At 38.7% G+C, this 20018-nt stretch overlaps 1 protein-coding gene across 1 annotated transcript in view; it reads left to right on the top strand.

The window, feature by feature from the left end:
• LOC310934299 (contactin-associated protein-like 4) overlaps positions 1 to 16560 on the top strand; it is a gene marked incomplete at both ends in the record, with an annotated part of 73490 nt that extends 56930 nt beyond the window's left edge. Inside the window, 10 exons of the mRNA XM_083897993.1 lie at positions 44 to 171; positions 353 to 523; positions 1967 to 2185; positions 4125 to 4364; positions 7626 to 7856; positions 9246 to 9379; positions 11060 to 11147; positions 11693 to 11908; positions 14120 to 14191; positions 16364 to 16560. Coding sequence (XP_083754119.1) covers positions 44 to 171; positions 353 to 523; positions 1967 to 2185; positions 4125 to 4364; positions 7626 to 7856; positions 9246 to 9379; positions 11060 to 11147; positions 11693 to 11908; positions 14120 to 14191; positions 16364 to 16560 — 1696 coding nt within the window. The remainder of the gene's footprint in view (positions 1 to 43; positions 172 to 352; positions 524 to 1966; positions 2186 to 4124; positions 4365 to 7625; positions 7857 to 9245; positions 9380 to 11059; positions 11148 to 11692; positions 11909 to 14119; positions 14192 to 16363) is intronic.
• Positions 16561 to 20018: the final 3458 nt, after the last annotated feature.

The raw sequence follows: 20018 nt of genomic DNA, 5'->3' as shown, positions 1-20018 counted from the left end.
GATTCATCTCTTAAATCCTTTCCACTCTCCCTCTTCCATCCAGGGCTAATGATTCTGGCCTGTTGACACATAAGGAGAACCTACCTGTCAGATCTCTGGTGCTGGGCGATGTCCAGCGGCCGGGCTCCGAAACCGCCTATAGGGTAGGACCGCTCCGTTGCAATGGAGACAGTAAGTCCAGTCCAGAACCCTCAATCTCAACCTGTACATTTGTTTTCTAATGACGCACAATTTGTCTAAGCATCAGCTTATTTTTAATGCCATAAAAGCTAGATTGCAAACTCATTTGTTTTTTGCAGCTTCAAAACCAGGATTAATCCTTTTTTTTTTTTCTTACATAAATCTTTTGCAGAAAATGTGTGGAACGCTGCATTTTTCGACAAGGAGACGTCATATCTCCACTTTCCCACATTTCACGCCGAGCTGAGTGCCGACATTTCCTTCCTCTTTAAAACCACTTCATGCTCTGGTGTCTTCCTAGAAAACCTGGGCATCAAAGACTTCATTCGGATCGAGCTGAGTTGTAAGTAAAACCTTTCAGGTTAGATGTCTGATCCAGACTCCACTGAGATGTGGATACAACCTGAGCAGGAAGGATCATCCTCAGCCTAGTGAGATGTTTTTTCCTGAAACTCCAGCTCAGTTCCCTTAAACCCAAACATATATATATATATATATATACTTTCAACTCCATAATTCCTTTTCCTCCTGTGGGAAATCACAGCTGTGTCATTGTGCCTGCTGCAGTAGATTTCTTTTATAAGAGTTTGTAGTTCTCTATATCATTGTTGTGTACTTGTGTTGAAAAATTGTTGTAGCATAACACTTCAGACTGTATGAGCTGTTCTTTGTGACAACACCTTTTGAAAAAGTCTTGTATCAACCTACTGTTGATGCTGGTTTTGATCAAAACAGAGGTAGAGGTACATTTTCATGACAGGAAATGATAATTGCAGCAGAACATAATAGTTGTTTGAGTTTGGCATTAAAATTTTGGCTTCATCGCCCTCCTATATAATATATAAATACACAGAGATAATGGAGAGCAATGAACAAACATCTTAACACCCTGTCAGAGTCAGCAGGTGGATGCTGGTGTAGTGGTGGCGGCGATGAATCTTTGCATCTTTTGCATCATTTCAAATCACCAGCAGAAATGTGGTTATGGTAATGAAAAGGTCAGGTTCATGAAGAAAACACACTTGATACCCTGTTATTATCAAAGTGTTACTGTGTGTTTTTTGTTGGTATTCTCTGTGAAAACTACTTTAATTTGAGATTTTGTCTTTGAAGTTGGTTGTTAAGACGGCAGCGGTTTTCGATGTCCAATAGGCAATAGAACAGGTTTCTATGACAACTGCCCCTTCATTTGACACCGTTGTGAGCTGGCTGGTGTTGTTTCACTCTAGTAATTAATTACTTTGGTCTTAATATATATTTCTCTTTCAGAAGTTCCAGTGAAGCTTGTGTGTCAGTTTGTCACCCGGCTCTGTTTGCTCCCTCTGCAGCAGCCACAGAAAGTGAAGTTCTTTCACAGATTAAAATGAAAAACATGTGCTTGGTGATAGCAGAGCTTCTGCAAACATTAACAACTCTTTGTAGTTGAGCTATTAATGAGAAAAGCATACAGATTTGGTGTAAACACACCCAGCAATGTGCTTTGATGGCAGCAAGGTCTTGATCTTACCTTGCTATGGAGCACTGTTTTTCTACAAATACAAATTCATGGGAATCGTGACATGAACCACAGCTCTAAAACCCACTTCATGAAAAAAAAATTGCATATCCATACCCTTTATTTATACCTGAGAGTATGTGTGAATTTGTGGAGGTGAGAACTGGTCAAAGTGGGTCCTGTCTGCAGGTGGAACATGTGAACAACAGACAGGATGGTATTAGTGGGTGAGGAAAAGGGATATTTGTTTTTTTCACATTAAGCCTGGATTCTCCTTCTTCCCTGATGCAGCCTCCACTGAGGTCCTCTTCTCGCTTGACGTGGGTAACGGTCCATTAGAGGTCACTGTGAAAGCTGACTTCCCACTCAACGACAACAGGTGGCACCACATTCGAGCCGAGCGAAACATTAAGGAGGCGTCGCTTCACCTTGACGAGCTTCCCGGTGCCTCGCAGAAGGCTCCTGCTGATGGTCACATCCACCTGCACCTGAACAGCCAGTTATTTATAGGTGTGTGTGTGCGTGCGTGCGTGCTTGTGTGCGTTTAAAAGATTATTTGCATCTTCGCAAATCTTTTTTGCCAAGTGGCTTCTTGTAATTCTTGTATTCCCCAAAGTGTAGGCAACCAAAGTTTGGCAGACTCACATTATTGATCTTTTCTTCCCCTATACTTTCGGGCTTTTCTGCTTTGGCACAACCACTGGCATCTGCTTGGCCATTTCCACTGTACCAGAGTTGTAGAGGCAGCATGCACAGGCTGATGGTCTCTTTAGTTCTCACTAGTTGTAGTTTGTCAAGAACACCCGTTGTTTGAAGCTGTCACTGGTCCACAAGCTATACCTACCTTTCTTGCATGTCTCACACGTGACTCGCAAGCTGTGACAGCGATCAGCGAGGCTCGCGACAGAAGACGGACAGAAAGCTCGGCCAATTATTTTATTCGGTCCGAATAATTTAATTGCTCATACTTTTATCGTAATAATATGAGAATTAAATAATTATGAGTTTCAAAACCTGGTGGGTTTATCTTACGTTTTAGTGTGCCATACGCTTATTAGGAGCAATTTAAGATTGCAAAAGAAAAGTGTAAAAATGTGAGTAAGGCAAGTATAGCTTTAAGATTAAGACTTTTGGAGTCTTTGTCTCCTTTGGAATCTTCTTCCTGTTTGTGTTTTCTTCTGAAATAAGCAAAACTCTACAGCTTTGCTCCCCATTCCGGCTCATACCCTACATATTGCAGTGTTGTGTCAAGTTAACAATACACGCTGACATTTGATTCAATATCAATCATTCAGTCTATTGCAATTCCTGTGACTCTGGCAAGTCTGAGGTCAGTTAGAGGTTGTAATGCAAGAACTTGTAAAACCATAACCTCTGGAGTTAAAATTCTGCCAAAGAATGGAACAAAATACTGTCACAGTCAGGGAGTTATAGGCAGGACAAGCAAAGTGTCACAGAGACAGACAGCCCGTCAATTTTCCAGATATCAACAATCGGCATGGTGCTCGGCTGGCAGATACACACTTAAGAGTCAGCACTGGAGTTTTTCGCCTGCCAGTTTGTTTCACCGTGTTTCATCACCTCATCATTTAAAAATTCACTACAAGAGTGGTGACTTTTTTTTGTATGCGGATTGTTTGGAAGTCATTAAAAAGTGAACAAAAAAGATATATAAGTCAGTGTCTCTCCCCAATTTGATTACAGACAGGATACACGGTTTGCTTTTCATTCATTAACGTACAGTATGAACACATGAAACAGGCCTGAGTTGCATCAGATATCACAGGGAACACCACGTCTGCATTTATTTTTGATGATGTTATGTCACTGCAGTGAGGGAATGCAGTGTAGACCTTAAGATCGTGATTTTCTGTCAACTTTGTGTGTGTCCGTGTGTGTGTGTGTGTATTGCTGTATGTAACCTGATGCAAAGACTTTTTATATACGCACATATACTGTACATACACTTCTGTACCATATACAGTAACTATACAAATTCTCAAGACTAGATTCAGGAATGTGGTCAGATGTGTCCTCAAATCACCTCTGCTATGAATGTTTATGTTAACCAAAAAAAAGAGGTGTCTCTCCAGTGCTTACCAGACATGCGTACTATAAGTGTCCGCATGTCCACAAAGGGCAATAGGGTCACTGTGACATGAAGAAAATTCTGTCGTTCTTCCCATTTTCGTGGATGGTGTGTGTATGCTCCCTGTATCACAGCACTTCTCAGTCCAGTAGATGCCACACTGTTGTTTTGGTCAAAAACAACACTTTCTTTCAAGGGGACAAACTCCTGTTGAGAATTTGCTGCTACTAAAATCTAATGTGAGATTGAATAATTCTTTCGTTGTTTATCGAACATAAATGGCAAATATTCCTGACGTTATCCACCAGACCAAACCATAAATGATATTGAAGAAATATGTTCCACTATGTGTGTCTTCAGGAGGCACAGCGTCCAGGCAGAAGGGCTTTCGGGGTTGTATTCGTGCTCTGCAGCTGAATGGCGTCACCTTGGACCTAGAGGAGAGAGCCAAGATCACCCCTGGGGTTCAGGCGGGATGTCCGGGCCACTGCAGCAGTTACGGCTCCCTCTGCCAGAACCAGGGTGTCTGTGTGGAGAGACCCAACAGCTTCTCCTGCGACTGTGGCTCATCAGCTTACACAGGAGCTTTCTGTGACAGAGGTGCAGACACACACATCTGCGTCTCACCAGCATCTCAGGCTGTCAGAGATTTAGATGAAGAATTAGTATTGAAATGACAAACAAGATGAGTGAAAATACAAGCTGTTTTCAGACAGGAACGGCAGAAAATGAGTTTGACAATAACACACTCAACAAAAATATAAACTCACAAAGTGAATGTGACAAAACAGAGTAACTACCCAAAAAATAACAGTACAACTTTATCAATAAAGTGGCTTTAATTAGCGAGCATTAGGATCAATTTCAATACAAAAGTCCTGGAGTAATGGTAAGAAGAACACAATGGGGGTCGATGATCCAAGTTCACAAACTTCAATAATGTGTGTGTCCACCATTAGACTCATGCAGAGCGCTACACCGGCGACGCATGGACATAAACCAGGTTGTCGATCGTGGCCTGGATTGATCCTGGAATGATGCACATTCAGTTGTGTTGCCACAGATGTAACGCTCAACCCAGCACCCAGCATGTCAATGGCACGCTCCCTCATGATTTGTGACATCTGTGGCATATTGACAAGTGACAAAAGTCCACATTTTGGTGTGCCCTTTTATTGACCAGACAATAAGGAGTGTCTGTGTACTGGTCATGCATATTGACCACCACTCTGCCATGCTCCATGACTCTGGTGAGTTGAAATACTCAATCTGAGATTGTATTCAATAGGAGTGGCCAAGTGACACTGGACTACTGGGTTTGAGCAAAACAAATCATTCCATTAACAAATGCATCAAGAATCTGAGCAAATGTCATGACATTCTATTTTTGTTTATGGGTTTATATTTTTGTTGAGTATGAGGAACACAGCATGATCGTCGGTCATGGACAAGTTGCATCCAGGAAAAGGGCAGCAGTCATTTACAAATATTCAAATCGAGGAAGAACACAAACATGAACAATCAGGGCACGTGGTCTTTAAAATCTTTCCAACTCACACCATTGTGAAAAAATAATCTTGTCTGCACTTATATCAGCAATGATATCTGTTTGTGTTGTGCAAATAACAACAGAACTAAATAATAATAATAATCATTATTATTTAAAGCATGAGTGCAAAACTGATCTACAGTCAGTCCATAAATATTGGGACATTGACACAATTCTCTTCTTTTTGGCTCCATACACCACTAGATTTGACACCACTTTAATTTGAGGTTTTTTACATCCAAATCAGGTGAACGGTGTAGGAATTACAACACTTTCTATATGTGCCTCCCACTTTTTAGGGGACCGAAACTAATGGGACAAACTAAGCAATCATAAATCAAACTTTCATTGTTTAATACTTGATTGCAAATCTTTTGCAGTCAATTACAGCATGAAGTCTGGAAGGCATAGACATCACCAGACGCTGGGTTTCATCCCTGGTGATGCTCTGTGAGGCCTCTACTGCAACGGTCTTCAGTTGCTTGTTCTTGGGCCATTTTCTCTTCAGTTTGGTCTTCATCAAGTGAAATGCATGCTCAATCAGATTCAGGTCAGGTGATTGACTTGGCCATTGCATAACATTCCACGTATTTGCCTTAAAAAACTCTTTGGTTGCTTTTGCAGTATGCTTTGGGTCATTGTCCATCTGCACTGTGAAGTGCTGTCCAATGAGTTGTGAAGCATTTGGCTGAATATGAGCAGATAATATTGCGCAAAACACTTCAGAATTCATGCTGCTGCTTTTGTCAGCAGTTACATCATCAATAAATACAAGGGAACCAGTTCCATTAGCAGCCATACATGCCCACGCCATGACACTACCACCACCATGCTTCACTGGTGAGGTGGTATGTTGTGGATCATGAGCAGTTCCTTTCCTTCTCCACACTCTTCTCTTCCCATCACTGTGGTACAAGTTGATCTTGGTCTCAACCGTCCATAGGATGTTATTCCAGAATTGAAATGGCTTTTTTTAGGTGTTGTTTGGCAAATACTAATCTTGTCTTCCTGTTTTTGAGGCTCACCAATGGTTTACATCTTGTGGTGAACCCTCTGTATTCACTCTGGTGAAGTCTTCTTTAGATTGTTGACTTTGAAACACATACACCTACCTCCTGGAGAGTGTTTCTGATCTGCCTAACTGCAGGGGTTTTTCTTCACTTTGCTCTGAGGCTCCTGTCGTGTAGTTTTCTGTGGTCTTTCTTTTTAAGAATGTTCCAATGTCGAATGTACAGTTGATTTGGCCCGACCTGATGTTTTTGCTATTTCTCTGATGGGTTTGATTTGATTTTTCAGCCTAATGATGGCTTGCTTCACTGACAGTGACAGCTCCTTGGATCTCATATAGAGAGTTAACAGCAACAGATTCCAAATGCAAATGTCACTCCTGGAATCAACTCCAGAACTTTTACCTGCTTAATTGAAGATGACATAACGAGGAAATAGCCCACACCATGAAATAGCTTTTCAGTCAATTGTCCCATTACTTTTGGTCCCATAAAAAGTGGGAGGCACATATAGAGAGTGTTGTAATTCCTACACCATTCACCTGACTTGGATGTAAATACTTTAAAATTAAAGTTAAAGCACATCTTGTTCGTTTCATTTCAATTACATTCTAGTGGTGTATAGAGCCAAAAAGAAGAGAATTGTGTCGACGTCCCAATATTTATGGACCCGACTGTAGGTAATGCAGTTAGTTTATACACTTTCCAATAAGTTGTTATTGTCTTTGACAGGTTATTCTGTAATATATATATATATATATATATATATATATATATATATACATATAGAAATGTATACATAGTGTTCATAATTTCACACCTAGACAATATCATGGGAAAACTGAGCCATCATAACTGGACAGTAATGCAACCTGTTTTCTATCCAATAATGAATGTCCGAGCTCCACAGAAGCATCGGTAACAAAAACCCCAACTAATACACAACTTTGTTATAATTAGACGGCAGATATTGTGTTCTTCTTTTCACCTGTCAGCTGGTTTTCTTGTGGCTGTTGATTCATCAGCTCACTAATTAGGCATTGTTAGTGCTGCCGAGATGGTGTACATAAAATATATGAGCCACGGATACAGTCCCACTGTGACAGTAGTTATTACTCAGATGCAGTGTGAAGGGAAACAGTATATATTGTATATGCAAATTGAACTGGGGGTCATACTGTCTCTAGAAAGCAATTTACAGTGGATGTGGAAAAGTGAAATGATAAGTTAATCTCATTTACAACTGGAAACATAACAAAACCATTTCCAACAACAAACTGTTTGTCAAACTCTTCCCATCTGCAGAAGTTTCAGCCAGCTTTAAGGCAGGAACGTCCATCAGCTACATATTCAAGGAGCAGATGGTGAACATACTGAACAGGAGTAGTAGTGTGGTGGCCTCCTCCATGCACTCTGACATGACTCTGAGAGCAGAAAACATCTCCCTGAGCTTCAGGACAAGCCAGAGTCCTGCTCTGATCCTCTACATCGGCTCCTACCACAGAGAGTACTTGGCTCTGCTGCTCAACAAACACGGTGAGCACTCACATCCACTTATCTGTGTTATGAGTCGCTATTGTGTATTTTGCTCTGAGGCTCTTCAAATTATACTTTAGTTCTGGCGAACTTCTTGATTTTTCTTACACTCAACAAATCACATGAAAAGACCAGACAGTGTGGCATTTGCAGACAAAGCCTGATGATTTGATGCTAAATCCTACAGACAGGTTTTGGAATTTGCAACACATCCTTGATGTTGGTTTTTTTACTGAAGGGTCTGTGTTTTGTATGTTTACAGTATTACTTTGGTAGTTTTAGACATTCAGTGTCAAGTTGCATCTACAGGTCAATATTTTCCTTTGTATTAACTTATATTAGGAAGGTTTGGACTTCGGAGACTTTTCAATTTGACCGTCAAGCACAGTCTGTCAAACACGTTCACAAACCATACTTTCATTTCTCTATTGACCTTGTGAAAAGTTCATAAATAGTTTTTGTATCCTGGGATTGAATATATTGCTATTGTGACTTTTGGTTTCTCAACGAGAAGAATGTATTATTTAGCCGCTGTAGCTTGAAAAAATGAGAGCTCAAATGTGATCTGAATTGCTTTCAACAAATATTTCTCCATTTGAGGTTGACTTGATAAACAATAAAGGCTTCAGTTGGAAAACTGTCAAATACTTTTTAAAATTCAGACTCCTGTCACTTGTTAATTGTGGTCATTACTGTGTAAACACCCTGTAAGACAGCCTCTCACTTTGCTTTGTCTTTCCGACTCTAACAAGTGTAGAACAAAATGTAAGTGTTAGGAAATATGAATTATACATTGAAAACATTGTCTCTTCTATATTCAGATTACACCGTGGCCTCAGCAGGAATACATGCATTCACAATATGCTCCGATGAATACTTGAATACATTTTCCTCCCATCACAAAATCTTCAGTCGTGTTATTGGCAGTATTTGGCCCTGATTTTCTAAACATTGGTTTATTTTACATGTGTTATTCCGATTATGCTGTTATGTAAATATTAATATTTACTAATATCCATTTTCATTAACATCAATGGTGAGTTGAAGGACATATTAAGCGGACAAAATGTTCAGTAGTTCAGTTTTTTAATGGATTCTCAAATGATTGATTGTGTGTTTGTGTGTGTGTTAACAGACCATCTCTATAGACACTGGAACAGTATAGGGCACAACACTTGAACACCATCACTGACATATAATGGATCTGACATGGAATTACCAACATGGTTTTAACTACTGCAATGCAATCTGAATATGAAGCACCAGTTCCATCCTTCTCACGAAATATTTGATTTTAAAATGTGTTGATGACAAGAATTACATTTTAAATGCCTTTACGAATGCAGGCGTTTCACTCACACAGGATTTGGTGTTGTATTGTGTGTTCAGATAAGCTGGAGGTGCGATACAGATTGGACAGCAGCAAAGATGCAGAAGTCCTGAGGAGCAATGTGAGGAGACTCGCCAGTGGACATCTTCATGCCGTTACTCTCAGCAGATTTGCAGATGCCGTCTCTGTGCAGGTCATAAATTCACTACACTCTTCGACTCATTCAGAATTAAAGCCTGTGTTTTCTGCCTGGTGTTTTCAGCACTTTCTTTTTCAGTCAGGGAGAACAGAAGGAGAGACCAACAAGAAGAGGGAAGGCTGGCAGATAATAGCCTGAGCTTCAGACAATCCTCTCAAAATTATTTTCTTGGGTTCAATATACTACTTTTTCTGCTGACTCACTCGTCACTTTAAAGTATAACCTCAGGGCTCCTGATTCAAAGACAATATAAGTTGTACTTATACTGACGATATGCAGCTCTCTTCTAACTTCCTTTAGTGGAAGTGCTAAAAATCAACATCTGGGTCTGCACATCTTTGTGTATTGCTTTTATTTGGGGTTCTTTAATTGTATTTTCAGTGTCCAGATTTCTAATTGTGAGGAAAAAGTTGTGTTTAATATTATTAGGCCACAATTAAAGGCAACCAATACACTCCACCCCCTCCTCTTAACACATTGTCAAAGCTCTGCTACTAATACACTGGGAATAATTGTCTCTAGTGGAACTGTGAAATTTGGCTGCACTTCTTTTTTTCATTACTCGCTCACTAACTTCTAAAAGTCTCCAGCCTGTTTCTTAGGCCTTGGCCACACTGTGTGCATGTGATTAGAGCAGTTGACAGTGTGGCTGCTCTAATCTGTATCTGACGAATGAGCCCTACTGCTCTTCTTGTGAACAGACCTCTCAACTGTCTTCGCCAGAGTAAAGAGTGAAGATAATCTTTAGCTTTAGAGTTTCAATGGGTATTTGTGTCAACTATGTCACACACATAACACTGTCTGTACCTGTTTCAAAGTAAAAACATGCTTGCCTTTTGGTTCCCTCAATAGGTCCAATATGTTCCACAACATCCCAGGCTTTACAGGATTGGTGGACTAAAAAAAAGTGTTTTCGCAACTAATCAAACACCCTAGCTTTTCAGGTTGCTCTACAAAATTGTTGTGGATATTTCCCTTTTAAATGGTGCCACATCTGTAAGGAAAACACATTTGTGGGTTGAGCAGCAGAATTGAGTATGTGGGTTGCGTCCAAGAAAAACTTGCCAAAGCTTCTCTGCCGATGCTAAACAGCTTATTCTGCTATTGACTCTTGTTTGGTGTAATTGGAGGATTGAAACCAGACATATTGGCAATTTAGCAATTTACTCATTTAACAAGCAGGGGCATCAGTTGCATGTGGAAGAACAACGTGGTACCTCCTCCTTATGCTGGTGGTGGAGTGTTGTCATCTTGGAGGATAGAGTTTTGATCCCAGACTGTGGAGATGTGGGATTGCCACTGTTTGCAGAATCTCATCTCGATATCTCTCTGACTCCAATGATGACAGGCCTTGTGTTTCCAATGAGGGAGATGCCGCACAAGAGTCAATAGCATAATAAGCTCTGCTGCTCGACCCACAAATGGATTTTCCTTACAAATGTGGCACCATTCAAAAGGAAAAACGACAGTCTATAAGAAACATTGTTACAACAAAGCAAAATCGGCCAAACACAAATGTCCTTACTAAGTTAAATTACTAAGATTCTACATATATACATGTTTATTATGTAGAAACATAGTAATGACCCTTGAGATGTTTTTGTTTGTTTGCTTTTTTTTATTTTTTTTTATCAGAAAGCTAATTTTGATGTGAATTTTTTGATTTTCTTTCAGATTGACCAGAACCCCAAAGAGGAGTTTAACCTCACATCAGATGTAGACTTTAATGGCATCAGGCTGCTGGTTCTTGGCAGACTGTACAGTAAGTATTGCAATCAAAAACACAGCAGTGTAATCTCAATCTGGATGTAAAGTTTTATTATGGAAATCATTGTTTTTCACTGCTTCAAGGTTTGTAAAGCTCTATGTGGCTTGATTTGGATTAATAAAGGATTTTTAAGAGCAAAAGTTAACAACTAACACAGGCTTTCAATGGTTTGACAATCAAAGAAGAAAATACAGCCCAGGTTACCCCAATATGATATACAAATATGACAATTATAGTGATTATTTACTTTACTGTATCAATGAAAGACTCTTCCTCTGTCTTGTGTCCGTTACACAGATCAGACATGGCAGCAGTTTAATTTACTTTGTCATGACCTAGTTATGGTCTTCATGAATTGCGTCCCTAGAGACAGACTAAGAAAAAGGCTGTTAATGAGATGAGAGGCTGAGGGACTTTGTGACCCAGGTGTAACACTGCTGTTTGTCAGCATGCTAAGACGAAACCAATTATGTGAGGGGTTTTTTTTTTTGTTGTTGTTGTTTTTTTTGATCAAATCAGCAAAATCTTTTCCTCCACAGATTCTGGTGAGATGGATCCAGAGCTGGCTCAGCTCGCCTCACTGGGTTTCATAGGCTGCCTGTCTGCTGTCCTCTTTAACTCCATCAGCCCTCTGAAAGCCGCCCTGCTCCACCCTGACACCAGCCCTGTCATAGTCACTGGTCCATTGGTACAGTCCATTTGTGGTTCCATATCAGCCAATCCCTATGCAGCAGAAACCACCCATCATCAATCGGGTGAGAGAAAAAATGTACTTATCAAGTCTGCTAATTTTGCACAGCAAACATTTTCACATGGTTTGACATTCCCACTCTCTCTCTCCTCCACTTATCTTCATGCAGTTTTCAGGCAGTGCATGTTGTGTGTGTTTTGAGTGCTGATGGGACAGGGTGGGGATGTACCAATTGCAGAACTTGCTATTGCACCCTTTCCAAAACTCCTACTATAAACTGTATTTATTGATGGCTTTCAGAAGAGGACTTCATCAAATTATATAAAAAAGACTCCAGCTTTTACAATATCGTTTGCCATGCAATAGGTTGTTACATTCAGCATGTTTTCTTAAAAGTGCATGTCCAAAGCATTGTTGTATTTATCAGTTAAATTTGTCCTTTTCATTAATGTTCTCAAAAAGCTTTTCAGTGTGTTATATATCTATCTTACATATCAGTCAACTCTTCCTGTGGGAAAACAGTGAATTAAGGACTCTGCAGCACAGCAGTTTCTTTATCATCATAGTTTGTATTTGCGTGCACAAAAATTGATGAGGATATTCAGTTCAACTTTAAAACCACAAGGTCATATTTTATGCACTAAGACAAAGTTAGGACATTGCAAATCGAAAAACTATCCTTTGTAATGATTTCATTTCCCTCTCTATTTAAAAGCAATTATAATACAGTCATGCTCAAACAATCTGCATACAAGTCATAATGGCTCATATGTGGTCCTGCATGCAAGTATTAAGGTTCTACAGTTAGGGTAGACAAACCATTTCATGGAAAACATAATGTAAGATTTACGGAGTTGTATTTAATGAGCTTAAGCGTTAAGGACCTTTTTAGAAAGGCTTTACAATGAAAGGTGATGGAAACTGTTTTTATTATGACAAATTCATATAACAAGTACAGCAGGGTTCAGTAAACTATTTAGCAGCTTGGCTGTGGCTTGGCAGGAGAGTGTCAGGTTTGAATTTGGCTGCAAAGGAGAAAAAGTAGTGAAGGCAGCAGACTGAGAATCAACATTCTGAACAGTCAGCTGGAGAAAAAGATGGAGCTGAGCACAGCAGGATGTCGGGTGAGCAGAGCTTTGGACCCGAGCACAGAGTCTGGATGAACGAGCCACAGTTTTATGCTGTGGTTGCTTGAAGCTTTGATGAGATGATCAGCTGCAGCCACATGTGGACAGACACATGTAAAACGCAAGGAAGGTCAATAACAACAGGAAAACACAAAGATTAAACTTGTATTTGATCTGTTTTGGACTTAAAGAATGAATTAATCAAGTAAATAAAGAAATATATAATAATAATAATAATAATAATATCATTAATGTTTATCAGTTTTATTTATATTTATGAAATTTACTGACTTGATATGCAACCAAGCATTTATTCGTCAAATGCTGTCATGTACTCACTATATACTATAAATACATATATCTGCGTGAGTATATGTATGCTATGATGCTGTGTGTGTGTGTGTGTGTGTGTGTGTGTGTGTGTGTGTGTGTGTGTGTGTGTGTGTGTGTGTGTGTGTGTGTGTGTGTGTGTGTGTGTGTGTGTGTGTGTGTGTGTGTGTGTGTGTGTGTGTGTGTGTGTGTGTGTGTGTGTGTGTGTGTGTGTGTGTGTGTGTGTGTGTGTGTGTGTGTGTGTGTGTGTGTGTGTGTGTGTGTGTGTATTGCTGTATGTAACCTGATGCAAACAGTTAAACTTTTTATATACATATATATATACTGTACATACACTTCTGTACCACATACAGTAACTATACAAATTATTGTACATAAAACATGTATTATTGTACTAAAGAACATTAACCCTGAACTTCAACCCGAAACAGAAAGCTGGCTACACATAATAATTAGACAAACAACTTTCTCCTTGGGCTAAATGACTAAGTATTATGTGAGGGAGCTGCCTCTCTAACCTCATGTTACCTCCCTTGGGTTCCTTATAATGTAATGGTATAGATTTAATAACCAGCAGATGAGGCAATTGATTGTACTCTGATATTTGATATACTGTACTTAGTCTGCTCTCAATGATGACACAACAGTGTAGTGTCATTGTGAGTCTTTTGTCCTCTGCATTTCTCTGCAGTACCTCCTTTTTTTTTTTCTTGTCACTGGTGACTCTCTCTCTTATACACATGTTTTCTTCTCTTTCTGCACTGTTCTCTTTTTTTTCTCTCCTTTTTGTCGACATCCTCTGTCTGTTCATGCTGTAGGTCAGTCTGAATCCGTGGGAACAGGTGAGCCTTTAGTCAATGCCATCAGGAGCGACTCAGCTCTAATTGGAGGTACGGTAAATGGAACACTGTTAAAAACTTTTACTCTCACACCTCTGTCTTTTCTTTCTACACCTTGATACAGAAGAACTGAACACAGGACCAATCAAGTTTAACACTAAACTGCATGCTGGGTAAATGAAACCCCGACAAAACCCTGAGCTCAAAAAGCACAACTATGTCTGAGTACACAAAGGAAAACACAACTAATTGGAATACAAATGATTTTATACCAAACTGTCAATTTTTTTTAATTTTGCTAACATCTGTGCAGAGACCTTCTCTCAGCTGCGATTGCCCCTGCAAGCCTGGAGAAAATGAGCCAACTGCACCACTAATGATGGCGCAAAACCAATTTGTTTCCTTCTGCCTATTTGGCCACTTATCATTTGTTGTTATTTTTGTTTTTTTTGTTTGTTTTTTTTGTTTAGTTTTTTTTAAATACATATTTTATTTCATGTTCAGTTTCATAATTTGGTTCTGCTTTTATGATGTCCAAGGTCCCACAGCATTAGAGTGTTCTGGCTGCATTACATTTCAAATTTAAACAAAGCACACACACACAGACACGTTCCACACATTCTGCTGAACTGAAATCAGACTCTCTGATGGAAATTGTAAAACCATATATATACTGTATGCATACAGCATATCATTATGTTGCTATCTTGAAACTGGGATGCAGTTTATATGGATTCGAATGGAGTGGTTGTGTCGGTGAGACATTTAAGAATATTGTGTACTATCAACTTATAACAATGACATGTTATGTGTTGAAGGGATTTTCATACTTTATCTTTTTTTTTTTAATCTACATATTATCTAAAGAGATAATATCTCTTTAGATAATATATTGATATTTATATTATATACAATTGTTTGAACACATATAGATGTAATTATATTACATATATATATGTAACATGTTACATATATATATATGTGTTCAAACAATTTGCAGACAAATTAAAAATATCTATTTGTGAGTAATACTATAGCTCTAAATTTTGACTAAAGCTTCACTGGAAGAATACTAAAGTCCAGAATTTCTCATCAAACTTAACAATGTCTGAGTGGAAATGATAAAATGTATAATTTATCAAAATTAGACATTTAATGTCTAATTTTGTGAACCTGATATTTGCCTCACAAGATATGAAGAACCATCTATAACCATCTCGCAATCATTCCTGAAGACTGGGTCAGCACCCACAGATGGTTTGCTGGAGAGATGGTTTGGGTCTCGATATACTGTAAATTTGGATTTTTGGGGGGGCCTTTTACTTGACATTGCATGTGTGTAAAGTGAAGTTGTGATTCATGTATTACACAAATGTCTCTTGGAAATGGCTGCTTTTACCTAAAATTAAATTATAAAATAAATCCCAGAGTTTGAGCAGTTGTAGAAAATAGAAAGTTGACAGTTCAGCTGAAGGTGACTTCGCCATATTTAAATTCAAAGGAAACTTATTTAGTTAGTTATTTGGTTAAAAACAGCTTCAGCCAAGGAGAGAGAAAAGACCAGTGTTGATTTTGCTCTGACATTTCTGTAATGGAGAAACCCTTGAGCTGTTAAGTGTCTCCAAATTGACGCTGAGCAAGCCCTTACATTCCCTGAATGAAGTAAGTAACTTATGTCACATATCTGTTTTCACTGGTGATGGGTTAGCGTTGACTGGTGTGTGAGCCTTTCACTTTCAAACAAAATGATGTTGGAAGCCATCAAATCAGGTCTGGTGAGACAGTAGAACTACGCTCCTACTAGAAATAAATAATTTTTATACTGAAAATGAGCTTTGTCAAGCATTATTATCAGGCCTGACTGAGGGAGCATTTGTTTTTATACAGCTGCAGTGCATGGGCAGTTGGGGGCGAGACAACGTTTCTTTTTTTTGTAGAAGTACGATTCACTTTTCTTTGAGTTTTCAGTAATACTCCAGTCTGTTTGCAGTCATTTTACTTTAGTGGCACAATGTTGCTGTTGTCTCCATCTCCAGCGTGGAAATGTCGCCTAAACACCGCTGAAAAACACAGAGAGTCATGTGGAGCTGATAGGCTTCATCAGTATTGACAATGGTTTGAATCAAACAGACGTGTAAAGTTACACACTCCAGTTTGTAAGTACAGTTTCCTATTGTCATCTCTGAGCTGCTTTAACCTTTAACCCCCATCTCTGCCTTGTAGGTGTGATAGCGGTGGTGATCTTTGTCACGCTGTCTGCGTTGGCCATAATGGCCCGACTCCTCTACAGGAGGCAAAGGATGTTTCAAAGCCCGGAAATAAAAACAGTAAAAGCGGAGAACAGCCCGGAGCTGGCGTTCAGCAGCCAGACGAGCTCACACAGTGGACCAAGTGAGAACCAAAAGGAATATTTTATTTAGGTGGACGCTCTCCTGACCTGGCACTGCTGAGGCTGGAGAGACAGACAGAGACTGTGATGCCTCTCAGAAACTGGAAAACTGAGCAGTAGCTCAACAAGATGGGAAGACACCGACAGTTCAGTTCAGACTTGTTTTTTTTTTTTTTTTGCTTTTGTGGTTGTATTTTTGTAAAGACTATGTACATATTGATGCACAAGAACAATGTGTTGGATCTATATATGTTGATACCATCAGTCGGACAATTGTAAATATCTAATCACATGAAATAATGATTTTATATCAATACCTCTCCTGCTATTCTATTGAGAAGTTTGACAAGGTGAAATGAGCAGATGCATTTTTGTTGATGCTGTTGTGATCTTTCTTTCTGAGTGAGTGAGTGAGTGAGTGAGTGAGTTTCCCCATGAAACAAATCAATTTAATGTCACTCACAATGAACATTTCTAATTTTATAAAAGTCTAAAAGATTTTTTCATCAAGCTTTTCTTTTCTACAGCCAAACATGTCTTACTGTATATTTTTTTTTTTGTTTGTTTGTTTTGTTTTGGTAGTGGGGGAAAGAAAAAGCGTATTCCAGTATATTCTACAAAATATTCCAGCGCATTTACTCTGCTGAAAAAAAAAAATCTTTTAATAAAAACACCACCAAGGTATTTATCTGAAAGGTCAAGGTATGAAAATGAGAAGATCATTTTGAGAACAACAGGTGATGGAGAGAGCACTGTTATGAAAATACTAATAAATATGATATATGAATAAAAACAAGTTGATGAGTTGCTCTTTGTCAGCACTGAAGAAGTTGTCGTCCCAGGTTTTGTTTTTCTCACTACTACACTATGACAACACATTTTAGTTTTATCAAAAAACACTTGTGTTCTGTGAAAATAAAATGCTTGTTTTTTTCTTTCCTGGAGTGTTTTCTTTTCCCTTTGAGTGGTCACTCACATGGCTGCAACGCATGGCTCCAAAAGCGCTCTGTGTAAAAGTCTTTGTGAAGTGGTACAAAGTAGACTTAGATTAATTAATATGATATTTTCAGTGGAGAGTGCAGCACTGCACTGGCTCTAAAAATGAATCCTGGCAATGTTAAAGTAAAACAAATAATAATCCAGTGCTCTTTGAGGATTGTGCATGTAGTCGATTAATTATTAAAAACAAACTGTCCTGTTTACTGTTTGAAGATTGCACTCGCTGTTATTCGACAGCCTGCTGAGAATATGAGTCGCTTTGATCCTGAGTTAAAAATCATTCATTCAGTTTAATTTGTTCATCTGTAATTGAATCTCTGTTAAACATGAAACAACAACTTTAATGCACACAATTTAATGGTTGTGGAAAAGGAGGCTAACAATGAATTAATTGTTCTTTGCCGTGAGGCATTTTTGATAAATATGAAGAGATAAAATCAACCTTTCTTCTACTTTCTGAAATGTTTAGGTGCTGGGGATGTCAAGCTAATTCCTGTCAAAGGCCGACAGACTCTTTCCAAGCTGGAGAGATAGTGTACGGACACACAGGTTCTGCCTGCCCTTGCAACAGCCCATTGTACACACACACAAACACACACATTCTTGTACTTGCTGCATACTGAGGACTGGGTTGCTGAAAAAGTGAGGACCAGCATTTCCACTTTATAAATCAACACAATTACAAATATCTACTTCATGAATGACATCTATATAGAACTACGGGTTGCAGTACCATAAAATGTCTGCAGGTGGAGCCCCAGAGCAAAAAGGGCTGGAAAACTTTTTTGATTTCTTTTAATTTTTGGTCCAAAATTTTACAAAAACATCATACTTATACTATTTCGACCAAAATTTAAAAAAAAATTGGGCCAAAAACGTCATACTATACTGTTGTCCAAAATTTGAAAAAAAAAATTTACCCAAAATTTTTGGTCCAAAATTTGACAAAAAAGTCATACTATACTATGTCATCCAAAATTTGAATTATTTTTTTGACAAATTGAGTATAGCATGATATAGCAACCTAAGGAAGTGATTTCAATGAAAACAAAGTGAGGACCGGCCAAAATGTCCTCACTCCGTAAAAATGACCTCACTTTGTTGGTTAAAAATCCTCACTGGTCCTCAGTATGCTGCAAGTACAAGAACACACACACACACACACACACACACACATCATCCCGATGACAGCAGCTGTGTTGCTGTCACTGGGTATTATTTACACAGAGACGCATCTGTGCATCTAATAACACCTCATTAGGGAGAACGAAAAGAGGACTTGTTGTAACGACACACGAGGGAGGGAAACAACACAGATCATGAGTCAACATCATCTTCACCTCACTTATTTGAAGTGAAGACAATAACCGTATATGATTATTACGTTCCTGCAACAAAACCCAGTGTGTGTGTGTGTGTGTGTGTGACGGCGTGCCACCATAAATTATGTTATTAAAATTTGATTATAAGGCGGAAAGAGACACCAAAAATGTGGGCTTCATTTGTTATGATTAATTGTGTTCAGTGTGACAGAAAGTCTGAGGTGAAGACAGGCACCGCTGCCACAGGGTTGTGGGTAAACAGTATTTACATTTAATAAAAAAAAAAAAAAAACACATTCATCTGCATTTTGATGCATTTGTGTTTGCATCATGCCAACATGAACCTGATGTACTGTCAATAATACCATAACTGAAGGAATCAATGCAATGAAATTGTAGAATAAAATATTAAAACATCTCAGACAAAGGTAATATTTGCCTAATTTGGACCAATATTCACATTCAAATCACTGTGTTTAAAATACATGTAGGTATAGGTGTGTGTTATTGTATGGGAGGACCAAGAAAAATATAAACCATGGAGAGTGAGGATATTTTGGCTGGTCCTTGTGTTCTGTCACCCCTTCAAAGAGCTTTCTGAGTGTCAGGACATGGGTTAGAGGGGTTAGAGTTAAGCATTTAGCTGTGATGGTTAAGGTTAATGTAAGGAGCTAAAGAATGTATTATGTCTATGAATGTCTCATGTTGTGTGTGTGTGAAGTCAAAAAAGATGAAGGTTAAAGGTTGTACCGAGAAGTTTAAGACTTTCTGCATCAGCCTGTGGTGCTCACAGTGAGCATTTCTTTCTTTCTTTACAGCCAAACATGACTTAGATTTTTTTTTTCTTCGTCTGGTTTCTTTTCTTTTTTGGTATTTAAAAGTGTAGACTACAAAGTATTCCAGCACTTTTGCTCCGATGAAGGCATTTTATCTTGTCTTTGTCTGAAAGGTCAGGGAAAGTGAGAGGCACATCATTATCACTTGAGAGAGAGAGCAGAGCATTGTAATGGGAAATGGCCACACTAATACATATAATATTGTAAGAATAAAAGCAATGTATAATAAAATGTTGTGTTGGCTCACTGAGGAGCCGCGTTGTACTGTGTGGATTGTTTACTCAAGAGGGTTCCATGTTTTTAGTGGAAGATTTGATGATAACAATGGTATT

Source organism: Microchirus variegatus (assembly GCF_963457635.1).
Source record: "Microchirus variegatus genome assembly, chromosome: 11".
Classification (NCBI taxonomy): Eukaryota; Metazoa; Chordata; class Actinopteri; order Pleuronectiformes; family Soleidae; genus Microchirus; species Microchirus variegatus.
This window is presented reverse-complemented; position numbering and strand designations above follow the sequence as displayed.